We start from the raw sequence: 15,327 nt of genomic DNA on the forward strand, positions 1-15,327 counted from the left end.
ATTTATTCCGCCAAACCAAATCTTATCTAACCGTAGAAGAAAAACGGACATTGGAAAAATGCTAATTTATCCATATTAGTTGCAGATACTTTTCCACTTTTCATTGGTGTGCTAGAAAACTCAGGCAGGTGGAAAAAAGTCAAGGGGTCCACACTCTGTTCACTGTTGCCTGACAGCAATGTGTCAATTCTATAAATTGGCTCATTAGAGAAGTACCACCCAACCGACCCCGCCTCCTTCTCAGAGGGGCACTCAAACAGAACCGAAGACGACTTTGGCTCAATCAGCAACGGTGTGAGGTTTATCACACGCCCCATTACCAAATCGGGGATCCTCCAGTGGATCCCCAATGGATCTACTACTGTGGTTCGAATGGGATGGCAGATGATGCACTGGCTGCCGGAAAATGCGGAAAAATTCCCGATGCGCAATCAAGTGCGGCCGGGAAGGCGGTTTCAGATTCGAATTTCTGATTTACAGATCTGCGGCTGATTTCCTACGATTACGAAAGCGTTTGGTTTTATGGTTATTTCGGTTATTTAATATCGCTGCAATCGAGCCGCAATTGAAAATTGTTTTCCAGTCGGTCGACCGGGCATCGTAATCTAAGTATCTGACTAGAACCCGGACTGAATCTGGCTTGTTTGCGGTTAGCCGCGATACAGATACGCGCACAACAAGTATCTGCAAGATACTTTGATTTCTGCACAGAGAGAAAGAATATTTAAGAAAGTTTTTAACAGCTTGAACTTAGATTTAGTCAAAAATGGAAAATAAAAAGGAGAGGAAAGAAGAAGATAGAACCTACAGGAAAGCATACATTCGGTTTGGATTGGCTAGCACTTAAGGCTAATGGATTTTCTTCTAGTGTATGCCCGCTTTGGTTAACTGTAATGTGAGCCAAACAAGTTTTCCCACCGATAAATATCGATGCATTGGCTCTATATACTTTTATATGTCAAAAGAGCTGGCAAATGGAGCGCACTGAAGCCTGGTCAAAAGGTCAGATCTTGGAGCACCCCCGAAATAAAATAAAGAAAAACTCTGACTCACACTTCGATGGGAGTTCGAATTTGCATTGGTTTATATAGTTTTTGGTTGCCTTTGCTTTTGGCACATCATGACACGACTCGATTGCCAAATGTCAGATACGATCGGTTCGAATTGGAAACCCACCTCGATTATGTGCTCTAGTTCTTTGGTATCGTTGCGCTCCTCCTCGGAGTCGTCGTCCCAGCGCTTGTCGCCCTCGTCGATGCCCTCGTCAATGCAATCATCGTCTGTCTCTGCAATGAATGAGATCCAATCAACTTTAAGAAATTCGAATTTTATATTTATTACAATTGTTGTATTTTCGTTTAATTTATCATCAAGTCTAAGTGATTCATGGCACGAGGTCAGGCTTAACCTTCATCTTGTTTTCGTTTTTGGTTTGCTGATAAAAAGGGTTTTTCCGGTTAAGTAAGTCCCCAATAGAATGATATATACAAAGCTCTGAAAGGGGGACTTACTAAGAGATTCAATTGCTGTTCTAAGCTACGTACATTTTTTGCATCTGAATCATAAAAGCTCTACAAGACTATTTCATCATTTGAAGAAATTAAAGTTATTATTATACTAGATGATTTTAATTCATTCATTAACGAATCATTCTTAAGTATTTTTGTCGCTGTCTTAAAGATAAGAATAACAATTATAATGAATTCGTGGTTTTAAAACACGATAACCACAAACCCAGAAGCATGCTTTAGCATTTTATGTGATATTTATATATTCTTATTAATTTAAGTTTTAGACCTACCATCGGCCGTCATAAAGTTAAATAGATTCTCCAGCTCCTGTGACATTTGGCACTCCTCGTCCTCCGGCAAATTGTAATCCAATGCGGTATAGACGATTTCCGCCAGTTCGCTGATAATCTGCAAAAAATACGAAAAAATATTAAATATAATAATTACTAGGTAATAAAAAGCAAATGGCATGGAATGCTGACAGCAAAATGCGATTGAAGTGGAGGCCAAAGGTTAAGGCCGACGAGCCATAAAAAAAATGTGCAGCGTGTAATGCAGTTAACCCCCTGAAGCCCTGAAATCGCCGAGACGGGGATTCCGTATGCCTTGTTCAGGCAGGCAGTTCATTAAACTGACACTCTAATTGGAGTTTGAAGTTGACGGAGCTTCGTAGAAAAAACAAAAACATATATATATACATTTGTAATTGGTGTTTGGGAAGTTGTAGAGTTCAGGTGCAACAACAAGCACCGACAACTTCAAACAGCCAAGTGCAGTGTCAGCTGTTGTTTCACTTTCACTTTGGCGTTGGCGAAAACACTTGCCGAAAAAAGATACAAGGTGTTAAAACATCGAATCCGAAGAAGCCGGAGTCGTTAAATAATAATTTGGTTGCGTTATTTTTAGCCCAGCCAGTGAACCCGTCTTCAGCACCGTCTCCAGTTCCAGCTCCAGCTCCATCTCGATCTCGATCTGAATCCAAATCCAAGCGTGGGCTGCCTCCCACTCACACACTTTTGTGCACACATTATGGCACATTTTCCCTACCACGTTCACATGGATTTGTTTTTATCGTGGAAATTAAATGATAAAACATTGTGACAGCTGTGCAGTGGTTGCAATGGATGCACTGCCGAGTGGCATTTCCACCGGAGGCTTTTGCACCACTGAAGAGGTTGACAACAAATGTCAGTTAAATGCTTCCAGCGTTTTTTTTTTTCTGCCCCTCCAATGGTGTAGGACCCTTACATCATTTGCCGAAGAATTGCAGCTGCAGTGGCTGTTGCACTGCTGTAGCTGCTGCTGTTGCTGCTGCTGCTGTTGCAGTTGCAGGCGTTGAAGGTTGAGAGACATAATTAATTGGAAAATTATGGAAGAGGTGGAAGTCAAGTGAGCCCAAGTGGGAGATGGTAATACACTATATAGTGGTGAAGAAAAAGAAGGTTTGGAAGTAGAGAAAATACATTTATTTCTACAAAAAAAAACTGTATGTATAAAGTTAAATTGACTTCACTTAATGAAAGTTTTTATACGCCCAGAAAGAAATTGCATTTTACATCTTTAAATCTGTTTCTCTCTAAGTTCTATAAAAATTAATTGAAGACAGCCACATTAGCCTCAAAGAAGACCTCATCTACTAATCACCATGCCCCGCAATTAAGACCATAATTACAGCCTATATAGGCAAATATCAGGCGACTCCTAAGCAGGAACCATCTTCACATCGAGTCCCCTGTCTTGTGAATTTTCCCATGCAATTAGCAAAGAGAACAGAACTGGGAACAATGTATATATATCTTTCGATTCGGAATGTGCATTGTGGATGGAAAACTAAAGCCAGGCAAAAGTGTAATATGCCAAAGGCGAACCGCCATCGTGGCTATTTCTCTGTTTTCCCCACTTTGCATACATCCAGTATTAAATAAATGAGACTGTCTTTGTTGAGGGTGCGCCTGTTCCCAATCCGCCAATTCTCACCAAAAACAAAAAAAGAAACTACTCCCCGAACTCGGGCTAATATCAAAGTTGAAACCACGGACATGCAATGCGGCAATTATAAGCCAGTTGCCAAAGTTCCAATTCGGTTTTCGGCCAACAAAGGGTCCCCACGCCTTCTCCTACCATCACATTGTCAATCTAGTCAGCAGTTTAACCTTTCGCCTGACCTCCATGCTCGAGGAGTTACTGTACTGGCTGTTGGTTCTCATCGGCTACTTCTGTATTTTCCTTTCTTGCTGTTTTTTTTTTGTTTTTTTGGGGGATTTTCATTTTATAAACAAGAGCTGCTGACTCAAGCGACATTAATCGAAGGTGGGGTGGGTGGACTGTCTGCTGAGGTGTGAATATTTGAATGCACTTTGGGGCGCAGCAGCAATTGGCGAGTGTCCACTCAAGTGCAAAGTACAAAGTACTTCAGCTTGTTTTTGTAAAAAAAATTAAATAAAGGTCAAGCTATAAAGGGAATGTGACAAGCATGGGAATAAGTAAAAGAAAATTAACATGCAATCTTAAAAATGAAATTGGCTTTGTTTCTACATCTACCAATTTTCCGTTTTTCATGCATTTTACTAACTAAAATATATATCTGCCTTTCAAAAGTTCTAAAAGCTAATGATTTTCTCAAGGGGAATTCAATTTTGGCCTGCAAGTTTGCAATTTTCAGTTTGTTATATTTATGTGCAGGCCTCTTGCAATTCTCCATTATGACTACCCATTGTCTCCTAACCATCTGGGGGAATCATAAACTCCTTGTCTGGCCATCTGCCCTCCATCCTCCTTTATTCCCTGCCAGATGTCTTCAACAGTCTCCAGGTCTGCGATCTCCTACTGTTTTCAGTGGTCTACCCACTTGACTTGACCATTTCCTAGTCGTAGTCGCTGGCTTTGGCTTTGGCTTTGCCTTTTTTCTGTCGCTATCAGGATTCACATTTTATGCAATTGTTTCCATAGAAAGAATGCCGTGTATAAATACGTACATATATATAGAGAAAGAGATATATATATATATAGGCAAACGACAATCGGCAGCCGGCATACAAGTAGCTCTCGAGTTGGCCACTTCTCCCGGCTATCTGGTCAGTCGTGATCAATGTTGGCAGCAGCAGCAGCAAGAGCACAGCGGCAACATTGCAGCACCGCAGCAACATCCCAGCAGCAACAGCAACAGAGGCAAAAAATGCGACGCCAATGTAAAGCAGCATAAAACGGTCGGAACTCTTTTTTCTAGGGAGGGGATTGGAGGGGAACGGGCCTGAGCAACGTTGACAAGGCGACGCTGGCGACAACGATTAAAATCTCTGGGGAACAGCTCACCAACAAAAAAAAAAACAAGAAGAAATAAATAAATAAATAAAAAACAAAAGTCAAGCAGAGAGACAATGAGAACTGGAAATATTTTTGTAAATTACAATGCAATTTTGTGCCACACACAAAAGGTTCGGTTTTTGCTTCTCGTTCTCCTATTTTTGTTTGTTCGAGTCTGGTCAACTGTTTCGGGCCCATTAAGCACTTTACATTCGATGTGGCGAGATCAAAGTGGCTAAAATTTATGGCCGCAGATACTGAGATACACGGTACCAAACTCCGGCTACAACTCCTACTCCCAACATCGAGACCTGGCCCACAGGCCAGTGGGTTGAAGGAAACTAAAACCACATTGGCCGGCTGGATGGCTGGCTAGATGGCTAGATGGCTAGATGGCTGGCTGGGAGCAGGTTATACAATTTTAGATTTTCCAGTTTTTTGCTTTTGCCAGGCAACCAAGATGGATGACAGGGGGCGACAGGTGGTCAACGGGGGGGATCATTTGTGATAAGGAGATGGCAGGGGAGGCCAATGAGTATGCATGTTTGACCCAAATTCAAGACAAGACTCGAACAGCCAAGAGGGAATTATGAATATGAGCAGTACACAGGGGGAAATGTAGGATTTTATGAACTTAGAACTACAGTCTAAAGATAAGTTGGAGAAAGTTCGATTTTGAGTTCTTAAGAATTTTCCTACTTTTTTATTATACCTTTAAAATAATTACGAGATGTGTTCTCATTTATTGTATTTCTTTTGCTCCAATTAAATAGTAGTTTGCAAGACAAAGTAATTAGATGTAAACTTTGTAAGTAATTTTAAATACTCTTTAAAGTCAATATTAATTTATGATGCAAAATTACGAACAAATAGTTTTTGTGCGAATTTCTTTCTTAAAAGCTCCCCGATAAATGTTATCCATATGGTTATAAGGAATATTTTTCAGTGTGCCACCACCTATGCTGCATGTCATCTAATAATTACGTTCTCAGCTTATCAGGCGAGGTGTCGTCCCCGCACTTAAAAAAAATAGGGGAAAGTGAATGGGAATGAGAATCTGAATGTGAATATGAGCAAAGACTTAAGTGCGAACGAGTGCGGCTCGGCATTTGTAACCGTCTTGAAATAATATTTGCACATTTTGCCAAGACCGCCTGCAATTAGCCTTAGACATGATTATCAGTCGGGTGATTCCCCGCCCTCTCACCTTTCCCCTTTTGCCACCCACTTTTTATTTTTTCTTTTTTTTGCGTTTTGAGGTGCAAGTTGCCTTGTGGATTTCTGGTGAGTCTGCTTTCGTCGTTTTCTTGTCTTTTGTTGCCAGCGACTCAACTCGACTTGTTTGCCTCGGAAACTTTTGTTTGTTTCGGCATAGACGTGCGAACTGGGTTAATTTTCTATATATAAATATATATATAAATCTATGTACAAGATATAACTATGCTGGCTGGTGCTACAATTATTGTTTATGTTCATGTAGAAGACGGCAATTCACACGATTCGCAACGGCTAAAATTGTGAATAATAACAATTTCCCATTATTTTCTTTCTTTGTTGATATCATAAATCATATATATATGTATACGAGTATATACGACTGGTTTTTGGTCTGAATAGGCGGACGAAATAGGCCAATATGAGATCTGCTGAAAACTGATAAGGCAATTCTACAATTGAGAATGTGGAGCAATGAGAGCGTTGCTAGGAAATCCCCTAGTGGAACTGATATATTATGAATCATCGAAGGCTATGCTTGTTTTGTTTGCTTTTCTCTAGCTTTGTGGGCCTTCGAATATGTTTTTCTAGTAATGTTTGTCTTATCTTTTCAGATAACCCTCTTTGTCTTGTTAAAGACCAAAGAGACCGTAAGGATCGCAAGGGGGACATACGACATCGACATTATAACACCTCCTTTTTCAACTTGGAGCGCTCGGTCGGTTCTGACTCGTAGCATCATTTTTCACCACCAAACTCTTTATAGTTCTGTTCTGGCTGGCATTTTACTTTGTTTTGTCTCCGGATAAACCCTTCCTTTGATAGGCGTTTTCCATCTGACCAGTTTGTTTTTTTCAACGTTTTTCATACACAACATTTCTCTCATATGCTGCTTTTCTTTGTTTGCGTACAAATTTAGTACCATTTATAAACCATAAGTTTTGTTCTTCAATTTTTGTATAGAGTGTAGATTACAATATGTTTCTTATATTTGTTGGTTTAGTTAAACACCAAACCAAAATAAATCAAGAATTGGGGTTTAAACTTTGATCCCATTTCCTCTCAATTCTTCTCAGTGTAGAATCTCAAAGCTTAGCGTCATTACCTCCTTGCCTTCTTGTTCTCATGGTTCCATGGGAACCTATTTCGCCAATTCCCAGTTTACCCAACCCATCCATCAATATCAAATGCTTCAATCAAAACGCTTAATGCAGTTCCGGTAAGTTCTTGAGTCCCCAGATCGGACCAGGCCACCTAGAAAAGCCTTTTCAAGCTCACTCACACACACTGAACAGCAAAGCCAGGCAGACAACACAAGCACTCTTTTAAAGACAGGCTTAGAAGGAGAGATCGGAGATTGCGATCAAAACCCTACAGCAATCAATGAGCAGCAAGCAAAGCCAGCAGATCGACCATCAATATCAAAGTCTCAAGCTCAAGATCGGAGCGTCACAGGCACAGACTGACAGACAACGCATCGATAATAATCGATAAACAAGTTTTTCGGATATTGGAATTGGGGACCGAGAGGTGGAGCATAATCCCTAACAGCATTATAACGGAACTCCGAAACAAAACGCTAATTGTACACGCCTCTAGAACATGACTCAAATCAAAGAAATTGCCAAGGGGGCCAATAGCCCACAAAATGCTATATATCAATATTTGGGCATCTACGGATCGGCTGGCAGGAGGGGGTGGTGATCATACTGGTACTGGTGGTGATGGCGACGATGAGATAGCACAAAACGCTGGCGTTTAATTGGGTAATTGGCTCAAGTACCGTACGTATTACCACCGGCAGACCACAACAGAAATTGAAATACTCGCACATGACTGCAGAACTGAACTGAACTGCCCCTCGAAATCAAACGACCGCAAACACGTCGAGAAAATATATGGCCAAAATCGGTTATAAAAGAGATTTATTAAAAGGCTCTTATCTGTGACGTATAAAACAAGCTATTATAAACTATATGTAAAAAAAAGTTCGAAACTAAACAAGTTTCAGTATCTTAAGTAACTTAACTATGTTATTTATATATTTCAATATCTATGCAGATTTGACCCCTAAAAGTTTAGATTTCATTTATTTTTCCCTGTGCAGCGGCATCTACAGCCACTACACCCCTAATGCCACAAAATTGCAAGTGTGCTTATGAATCGAGCCTGGCCAAGAGAAGAGATCGGGCCTGGCAAATAGAATAGAATGGCTGGTGCCGGGACCAACTCGTGACTGGCAACCAGTTGCCAGCGGTTTCCCATGACGGGCTCCAAACTGGACGCCAGCAGCAACTCCTTCTCTATGTGCAGGCAGGTCCCAAAAAAAATTAGATATATATATATATATAGACGATGCACGTACATATCCGTGTATATATGTAGGAAAAGTAACTGTTACTCTCCCAAGTGAGCCAGCAACTTGTTTGGCGTCTTCTTTCCATTTTGCTAAAAATACAGAAGAAGTTCGCGAATTCCGGATACTCATTACGGCAAAGAAAATGTATTTCAAATTTATTAAGATGAGATTTGATTTGTTTCTTTTATTATTCTAATTATGAAAACATCTACTTTTTGGAAATGGTTAAGATATAGTTCTTTATAAATATTATTATTGCTGCTAGAATACTTTGCAATTATTTTTGGAAATAATAACAACTGAGTTCCTGTTGAGAGTCACATTTAGAAAAATTAAGAAAATATTATCCTAGCTCACCCAATCCTACTTCCCAAAAAGAAAACCACAAAGGGTATCAAATAAAAAAAGACTGGTTCGCTTTTCGAGTGTTGTTTGAGGGTCTTAGAGTGGCAGAGCAATTGAACAAGTGAGCGTCTGGCTTTGGTGTGTATCTGTGGCCTGGGACCCCGAAATGCAGCTCGTCTTTGGAGGCTGCTGGGCCGGCCCATTGGAGTGATGTTTTAATGAGTCCTTTATCACGTCCATGTGCCACGAACTGGCAGGCCCAGAAATGAGTTCCAATGCGCTGGGCTCTTCTCGTCCAGCGAATGCAATGAATTATGGCTTCATTCCCACAGAGAGATCCCAAGTGCTAGTCCAAGTCCAAGTCGTTTGAATTTATTCTAATTTCGAGTGTGGCCCCACTTGAGACCCTACTTGTGGATTTCGGGTTCTCGAAATGCTCATTGTTTGCCTAACGGTCAACGGAGAGGATGGAAAGGTGATGGGCGGTCAACGGCGGCAGGCGTCAAATATTGACATGCATTCAATTCAAATATTTTATGTTTGTTTAGGCGCCCAAAAGTTTGAAGGAGATGCACTTATGAAAATTTTTTTAGAGAAATGTTAGGTCTTTCTTTAACCTTTCTATAGGAAACGTAGTTAACTAGATTTAGTATTTAGAGAAGCTCATAAAATCAATCTTCTTGTAATTTTTTCCAAATGAATCCTAAATCACGTTTAAGTAACAAAAAATAATAAATTCTTGTGTTAAATGAACGAAAATCTATTTAGAAAGTAACATACTTAAGTTCCTCTTTTTTTCCTTCAGTGTTCCTAAGGAAATGGTATGGGTAAGAGCACGGCGGTGCATGCAATTACAGACGCTCGTGAATACAATTGCTCCAGAGAATCAGCGCCAAAGACAATCCCGTAGCCCCAGCTCCGTCGAGCCATGAAGTTTACCTCTTGGCTGCCTCTCAAAGTTTTCCTCCATGAATCCCATATACCATAGACCATAGACCATATCCAAACCCACTCCCTTTTCAACCATCATCTTCATCCGCAGGCCCGAGAACGTTTAGTTGATCGACACTTTTATGTTGACGTCGTGCGCGCGTTGTCATCGTCATCAACATGGTCATCATCATCCCCATCCCATCACATACGATCCCCATATCCCCATATTCTTGGCAGTTCTGGTGCTGTGCCTGCCATCCATTGATTGATTCCCTAGAACAATGGGCCATGGAGCGATGCGTCTCCGCCGTCACCAAGGCGAACAGCCAACAGGCATCGGGTGGCACAGTGGGGCAAGGTGGCACAATAAGAGGTAAGTCTTATTGAAATTCGTAAAAGGTAGAAATTAATACATGAAATAAAAGTTGATCAGTATACAACTTTTGCTTAAAAGTTGTTAGTAAATAAAGATGGCATTAAACCATTCTCGTCCCACTGTGCCATGTTTCGCCTATTATAAATGCGTAGCTATAGCAGCGAGTCAGATCCAGAGTCGTACTTATAGCCGGAGTCAGAGAACCAGAGCCAAGACCAGAGAACCAGACGAAGCATAAAACAAACGGCGAGGCACTCAACCAAGTCGCCATCCAGAGGCGACTCATTGTTTTTGGAGCTAGCCAACGGCAGCAGAAACAGCAACCAGCAACCAGCTAAGTTGCAAGTGGAAGTGGCAACAACTGTTGCTTGTTGCTGGTGTTGCTAGTAGCTGTTGCTGTTGCTGTTTCTGTTGCTGCTGCTACTGGAGCATAAGGTTTGAGTATACACCGGGACCAACCGAACCCATAAAAGTACGGGCGGGCCAGTTAAATGGAACAGGTAGGCCAGCTGTTCACGCTCTGAAAAAGCGATGACTTATTTCGTTTATTTTTCAGCAATATAAAACAAAAACAAAAGAGTTTGCGACGGGAAAGGAGGAAACCTGAGAGCCTTATTTCATGCAAAATATTTACTGTAAAAAATTGTGCACGCTTTTGGGAGTTAATATTTACCCAGAGTACTCACAAAACCTTGATCTCACACCGCGCAGTTTGCATTGGTAATTGGTCATCGCCAGGCAGTGACTTCACTGGTGAAATATTTATCCCAGTCGATGGCCAGACTGCGCTTCATTTTCCGGCCAATTGCAGTTAAATTGAAAGTTGGTAACGAATTACATTACACTGGCCTACGATGTGTCACCTGATATCTTTGAAAATTTAGGCCACGGCTTCTGCACATCGTGTAGTTATCTATTTTGGAGATATGAAAACTCTTTGCACGAGACTCTTAGCCCTGACAACCAAATGATAATCATAATGAAATAATTGTTTGTTTGGTGTAAAACGAATTTAGACTTTAGACGGGAGAATAAATTATAGAGGTTAAAACAGGTACAGAGATGAATACTACTACTACTACTACTATCCATATTACACAACCTTGTGTTATTAAAAGGAATTACGTTTTGTAATGTTTAATTAGTCACCAGAGATTAGAGCCTTGGGTGGTATAACAAATTACAGAGTGCTGTTGTTTGAGTAGAACTACTTTTAATAGTATCAGGCAAAACTTAAGATAACTGAGTGAGGTATGATTAAGTCAATTAAAGTTAATAATTGTGTGTCTTATGTGAAAAATTCTATGTCTTCCGTAGCTTTATAATAATTTATTACCTATACAATCTAATATATTCTTCATCAACTTTTATAGTTTAGTTTTTTTTCCAGAAAAACATTAAGAAAGAGTTCAATTATGTTACTCAATTTGACCTTTATTGAAACCTTTCATGCCCAATTATTCGAAATCGTCTTCCGGCATCATTAACGTCTCCCAATCCAGCTTAATTAGGCCCTGCCCTATTTTGGAGTATTTTGCAATTTGGCCCCTATAACCCAATTAAAGGAAATTAGAGAGCCAAAGAAATATTAAAGCTCGCTTGTCAAGAGAGGTAATCCTATTTGGCGGTCTCCAAAAAGCCGTCAAACTCCGAGACTTCGATCCCCTCGGTTAGGTGGCGCACCCAAATAATATCGGAAATCCATAAACCAATTACAGAAATGCCCCCTATGCATTGTAAACTTTTGGTTTCCGTTCCCGTCAAACTCTACGAAATGCTATTTATGGCAATGCAAGCGCAACAAACGGAGCTGGCCAAGCCCTTTTACCCTATAGACGGGATGGGATGGGATGGGATGGTGGTACGTACTTTTGAAGGTTTTATTTAGTTGTTTTGCTCGGTTTGAGTAATCAGTGGAGTGTGGCGAAGCGCATCACAGTTTGACTCACTATCTGGGATATAGATTACAAATTTCTAAGCGACCTTAGTGGGCTGGGTAGACCGCAGAAAAAATTTGCCACCAACTTCCTAGTCCGCATCCCCGAAAGGAAGACAGCTTGTCATTCAGTCAGTCAGTTAGTTAGTCAGTTGAGTCTTGGTAACTAGTCAGCCAGTTAGTTGCAGATCACGAGTTCGCGTTCGAGTTGGAGGTGAAGTCCGGAAAAGCGATGAAGTCTTCTGCGGTTAGTGGGCTGCCAGCCTTTCAGCTGCAATTTGTATCCATAAACATATCTCTTTTCTATCTTTCGCGCATATTCGCTATATGTGATCATCAATTTTTGTACTTTGCATAATACGCAATGATGATGATGTCTGCTTTGTCATACGATAGGCGCCATAAGTTCCGCATCGTTTGTCGGTCCTTTGGGCAATTGCATAACCCCCAACTTGGGCATCTATGTATCTATATCCAACTTGACTATGGGAATGAATGAAATGGCTGTGGCCCAAGTCGCGGGTCCCAAAACAAAGGTCAAACATGTTTAAAGTGCAGTTTCGAGCGGAAAATGTCACTGCACGCGCTGTCACTCTTAACTCTTAAGTCTTCGGTCTCCGGCAATTGTTTTTTCCACTCAATTTCAATTGTTGTCGGGGCTTTAAACAAACAAATGAACATTTTTGCGCATTGCAGTCGCACTTTTAACGCCCATTTTTTTGTTCGTTTTTGAGGGGGAGGTTTGACCTTACCAGCGACAGTCCACCCCTTGGGTAATTTTTGCAATTGTTGTATAATAATGTCCAATTTCAGCTCGTTTCGGCCGCTGATGGGCCTCTTGATTTAGTGGATCGCAATTTGAGGAACTCACGTTGGGGTGGCAGGTTTAATTGGTAAAAATTTCCTAAGGCCATTGCGTTTTATCGAAATTTTGGGAAATTGTTTACAAAATAAGTCCACTATTTCCTTATGATAAATATTATTATAAGCTTTTAAGCCAAGTTTATTCATAATAAACGTCATAAGAACAAGAAGTGTTTAACAACTGTAACCTTATCTTCTTCATAAAAGAATTCCCCCAAGTCTATTCATATTTATGAAAGAATGTATGCTATCCGACTTAAATAAGGTCTCCGACGGCCGTAAATTGTGTAGAAATTTTAAGGTAACCCCCAGCATGGCGGTAAGAATGCATTCGGGAAATTTCTCATGAACCCAGTAAACAATGGAATTGCCTTGTGCAAGTTGGGGAGAATGAATATCTATATATATATATATAGCTAGTATAGCTAAGGAGCGACCTCCATTGAGCGGTGAAACATGAATATTTCTCACACACACCCATTACGGCAGCAACACTTAATTGAAAACGGCATCTATGTAGTGTAGTGTAGTGTGTGGCAGGGAAAATAGCCACGAGAGGCAAAACTAAAAGATACATAAACAATTTCCAGGCGTGGAGAAACTTGGCGCTTCCATGTTACGATCTTCTTGGGCCTAAATGCAGTTGGCCCTCTTGTTGCGGCAGTTGCTGCAGTTGCTCATGGTTTTAATTACCTCGCCGAAGATTCAAGCCTGCCCCCAAACAGGGTTACTAACGATCATCATGTGAATTCTCCACCGATGCGCCTGCGCATTTCCTCAGCTGCTTTGCCTCGTTTTAAGTTTTCTGTACCTTTTTCGGTTTCTATTTTTTTCATTTTAGGTTTTTTTGGACTATGGGAACTGAAACCTTAAAGTGCATTCTTCGTGGGTATTTTTCTTTTAGTTTTTATTTTGAGGAAAAACACTTTCGCATGTGCGGCCGTGTGTTGAACATCTGCTAAAATTGCCATAAAATCGTTGAAGTTGCTGTTGGGCCGCCAACACTTTCACACATTATGCTAGGGAGCTTGTCTTACTTGTTGTAGCTCATTTTGTTTTATGGCCTGTTCAATTTGATGTCAGCTTCGGGCCTTCGAGATAGGTGTTCATGTGGGGTATTGGGGAGTATTGGGGCTGATTGAAAAGAGGAGTGGTGGCGTTAGGTGGGTAGGGAATGGAGAAGTTAATATGGCCAATCAATTGGAATTATACCTATATCTATCTAAGACCTCATTGGAAGAGTGTGATGACTTTTTATAGCTAGAAAAGTCATTAAATCCTTGCAGTTTCTTTATATTTTTGCTATATTCTTGTATTAGTACTTAGCCTTTATATTCCAATTCCCTTTTTTTGATTATCTGATAAACTTAATGGCTTTCTTTCAGGTTTATACGAAAGATCCGTGAGAATACTAACAAAAACCTAATATAATCGTATATAACCCGATGATTAAGAGCTTAACTCCAATTAGTGCAATGCAGTTAAAAGACCAATCCATTTACGCGACAGTCAACGCGTTTAACGACTTGATATTTACCCGTTCTTGTTTCAACTTTTCCGCTCTTTGATTTGAAATCACTTCTGACGGCCAAGAACCATTTCTTTTATCATAAATCATTAGAGGCTTAATTCAAGAGCGAACCGGAACCGTAACAAGACAACTAACATGGCCACGAAATGAACTCATTTGAGTGAACTTTACGGGCCATAATTCTAATCTGTAATCTCAGGGCACTTAATAGTCACCAACTGGCCGCCACGTGAAAGATACCGAAAGGCTTTACGAGCCATTAAAACCCCAGGAAAATGATTCGAAAAAACAGGGAAATACATGTCTGTAGTTAAAAACCAATCCGTTGGTCTGAACTTACCTTTCTATGCGAAACGACGAGCGGCGTGTGCTGATGATGATGGTGGTGGTGATGATGATGGTGATGGTTGTTGTCGAAGGCTGTTGAGTAAACAAAACGAAGATTAAATATTGTAAATTAATAAACGACTACAAGTGCAATCAATAAATTCGGTTACAGTTAGGGGGAAATCATAAACGAGTCAATTGCAATTAAGCAGAAAGCCAAACAACAGCAGAAATTGTTCACCTTTCCAATTGCATTTTAAAAATATGCAAACATTTCGAGTCTCAACTTTATTTTCTTGGCTGGCTCGCCAACTTCCGCACTTGATGGCCAAACCCAAGACAGAAAAAACAGAGCTGGCAGAAATTGTAACAGAAATAACAAATAACAAAAGTTGGAAACGGGTTCAGCAATCATAAACTTGTTGTGCAGACAGACAGATATCGGGGGCGGGTGGTTCGACGGTACTGGGGAGCGGTATTGGGAGCGGGACTGGGACTGGGACTGACACTGGGACAGGTGGTACCGGTGACTGGGACGTCGACTGGGAGGGGCACTCCGGAAAATTGTCAATGGACAACTCGAGCAATTGTATTATAACTCATATCTTTATAAGCCACATAACGCGC

At 40.7% G+C, this 15,327-nt stretch overlaps 1 protein-coding gene across 4 annotated transcripts in view; it reads right to left on the bottom strand.

The window, feature by feature from the left end:
- The window catches only part of LOC108115470 (protein spire), a 38,983-nt gene that overhangs the window by 12,871 nt on the left and 10,785 nt on the right, over nt 1–15,327 (bottom strand). For all 4 annotated transcript variants that reach the window (XM_017226925.2, XM_017226926.2, XM_017226924.2 and 1 more), the window contains exons 2-4: nt 14,714–14,793; nt 1,802–1,919; nt 1,177–1,286 (exon numbers count right to left, since the gene is read on the bottom strand). In XM_017226925.2, coding sequence (XP_017082414.2) covers nt 1,177–1,286; nt 1,802–1,919; nt 14,714–14,793 — 308 coding nt within the window. The remainder of the gene's footprint in view (nt 1–1,176; nt 1,287–1,801; nt 1,920–14,713; nt 14,794–15,327) is intronic.

Source organism: Drosophila eugracilis, unplaced genomic scaffold (genome assembly GCF_018153835.1).
Source record: "Drosophila eugracilis isolate 14026-0451.02 unplaced genomic scaffold, ASM1815383v1 contig_1197, whole genome shotgun sequence".
Lineage (NCBI taxonomy): Eukaryota > Metazoa > Arthropoda > Insecta > Diptera > Drosophilidae > Drosophila > Drosophila eugracilis.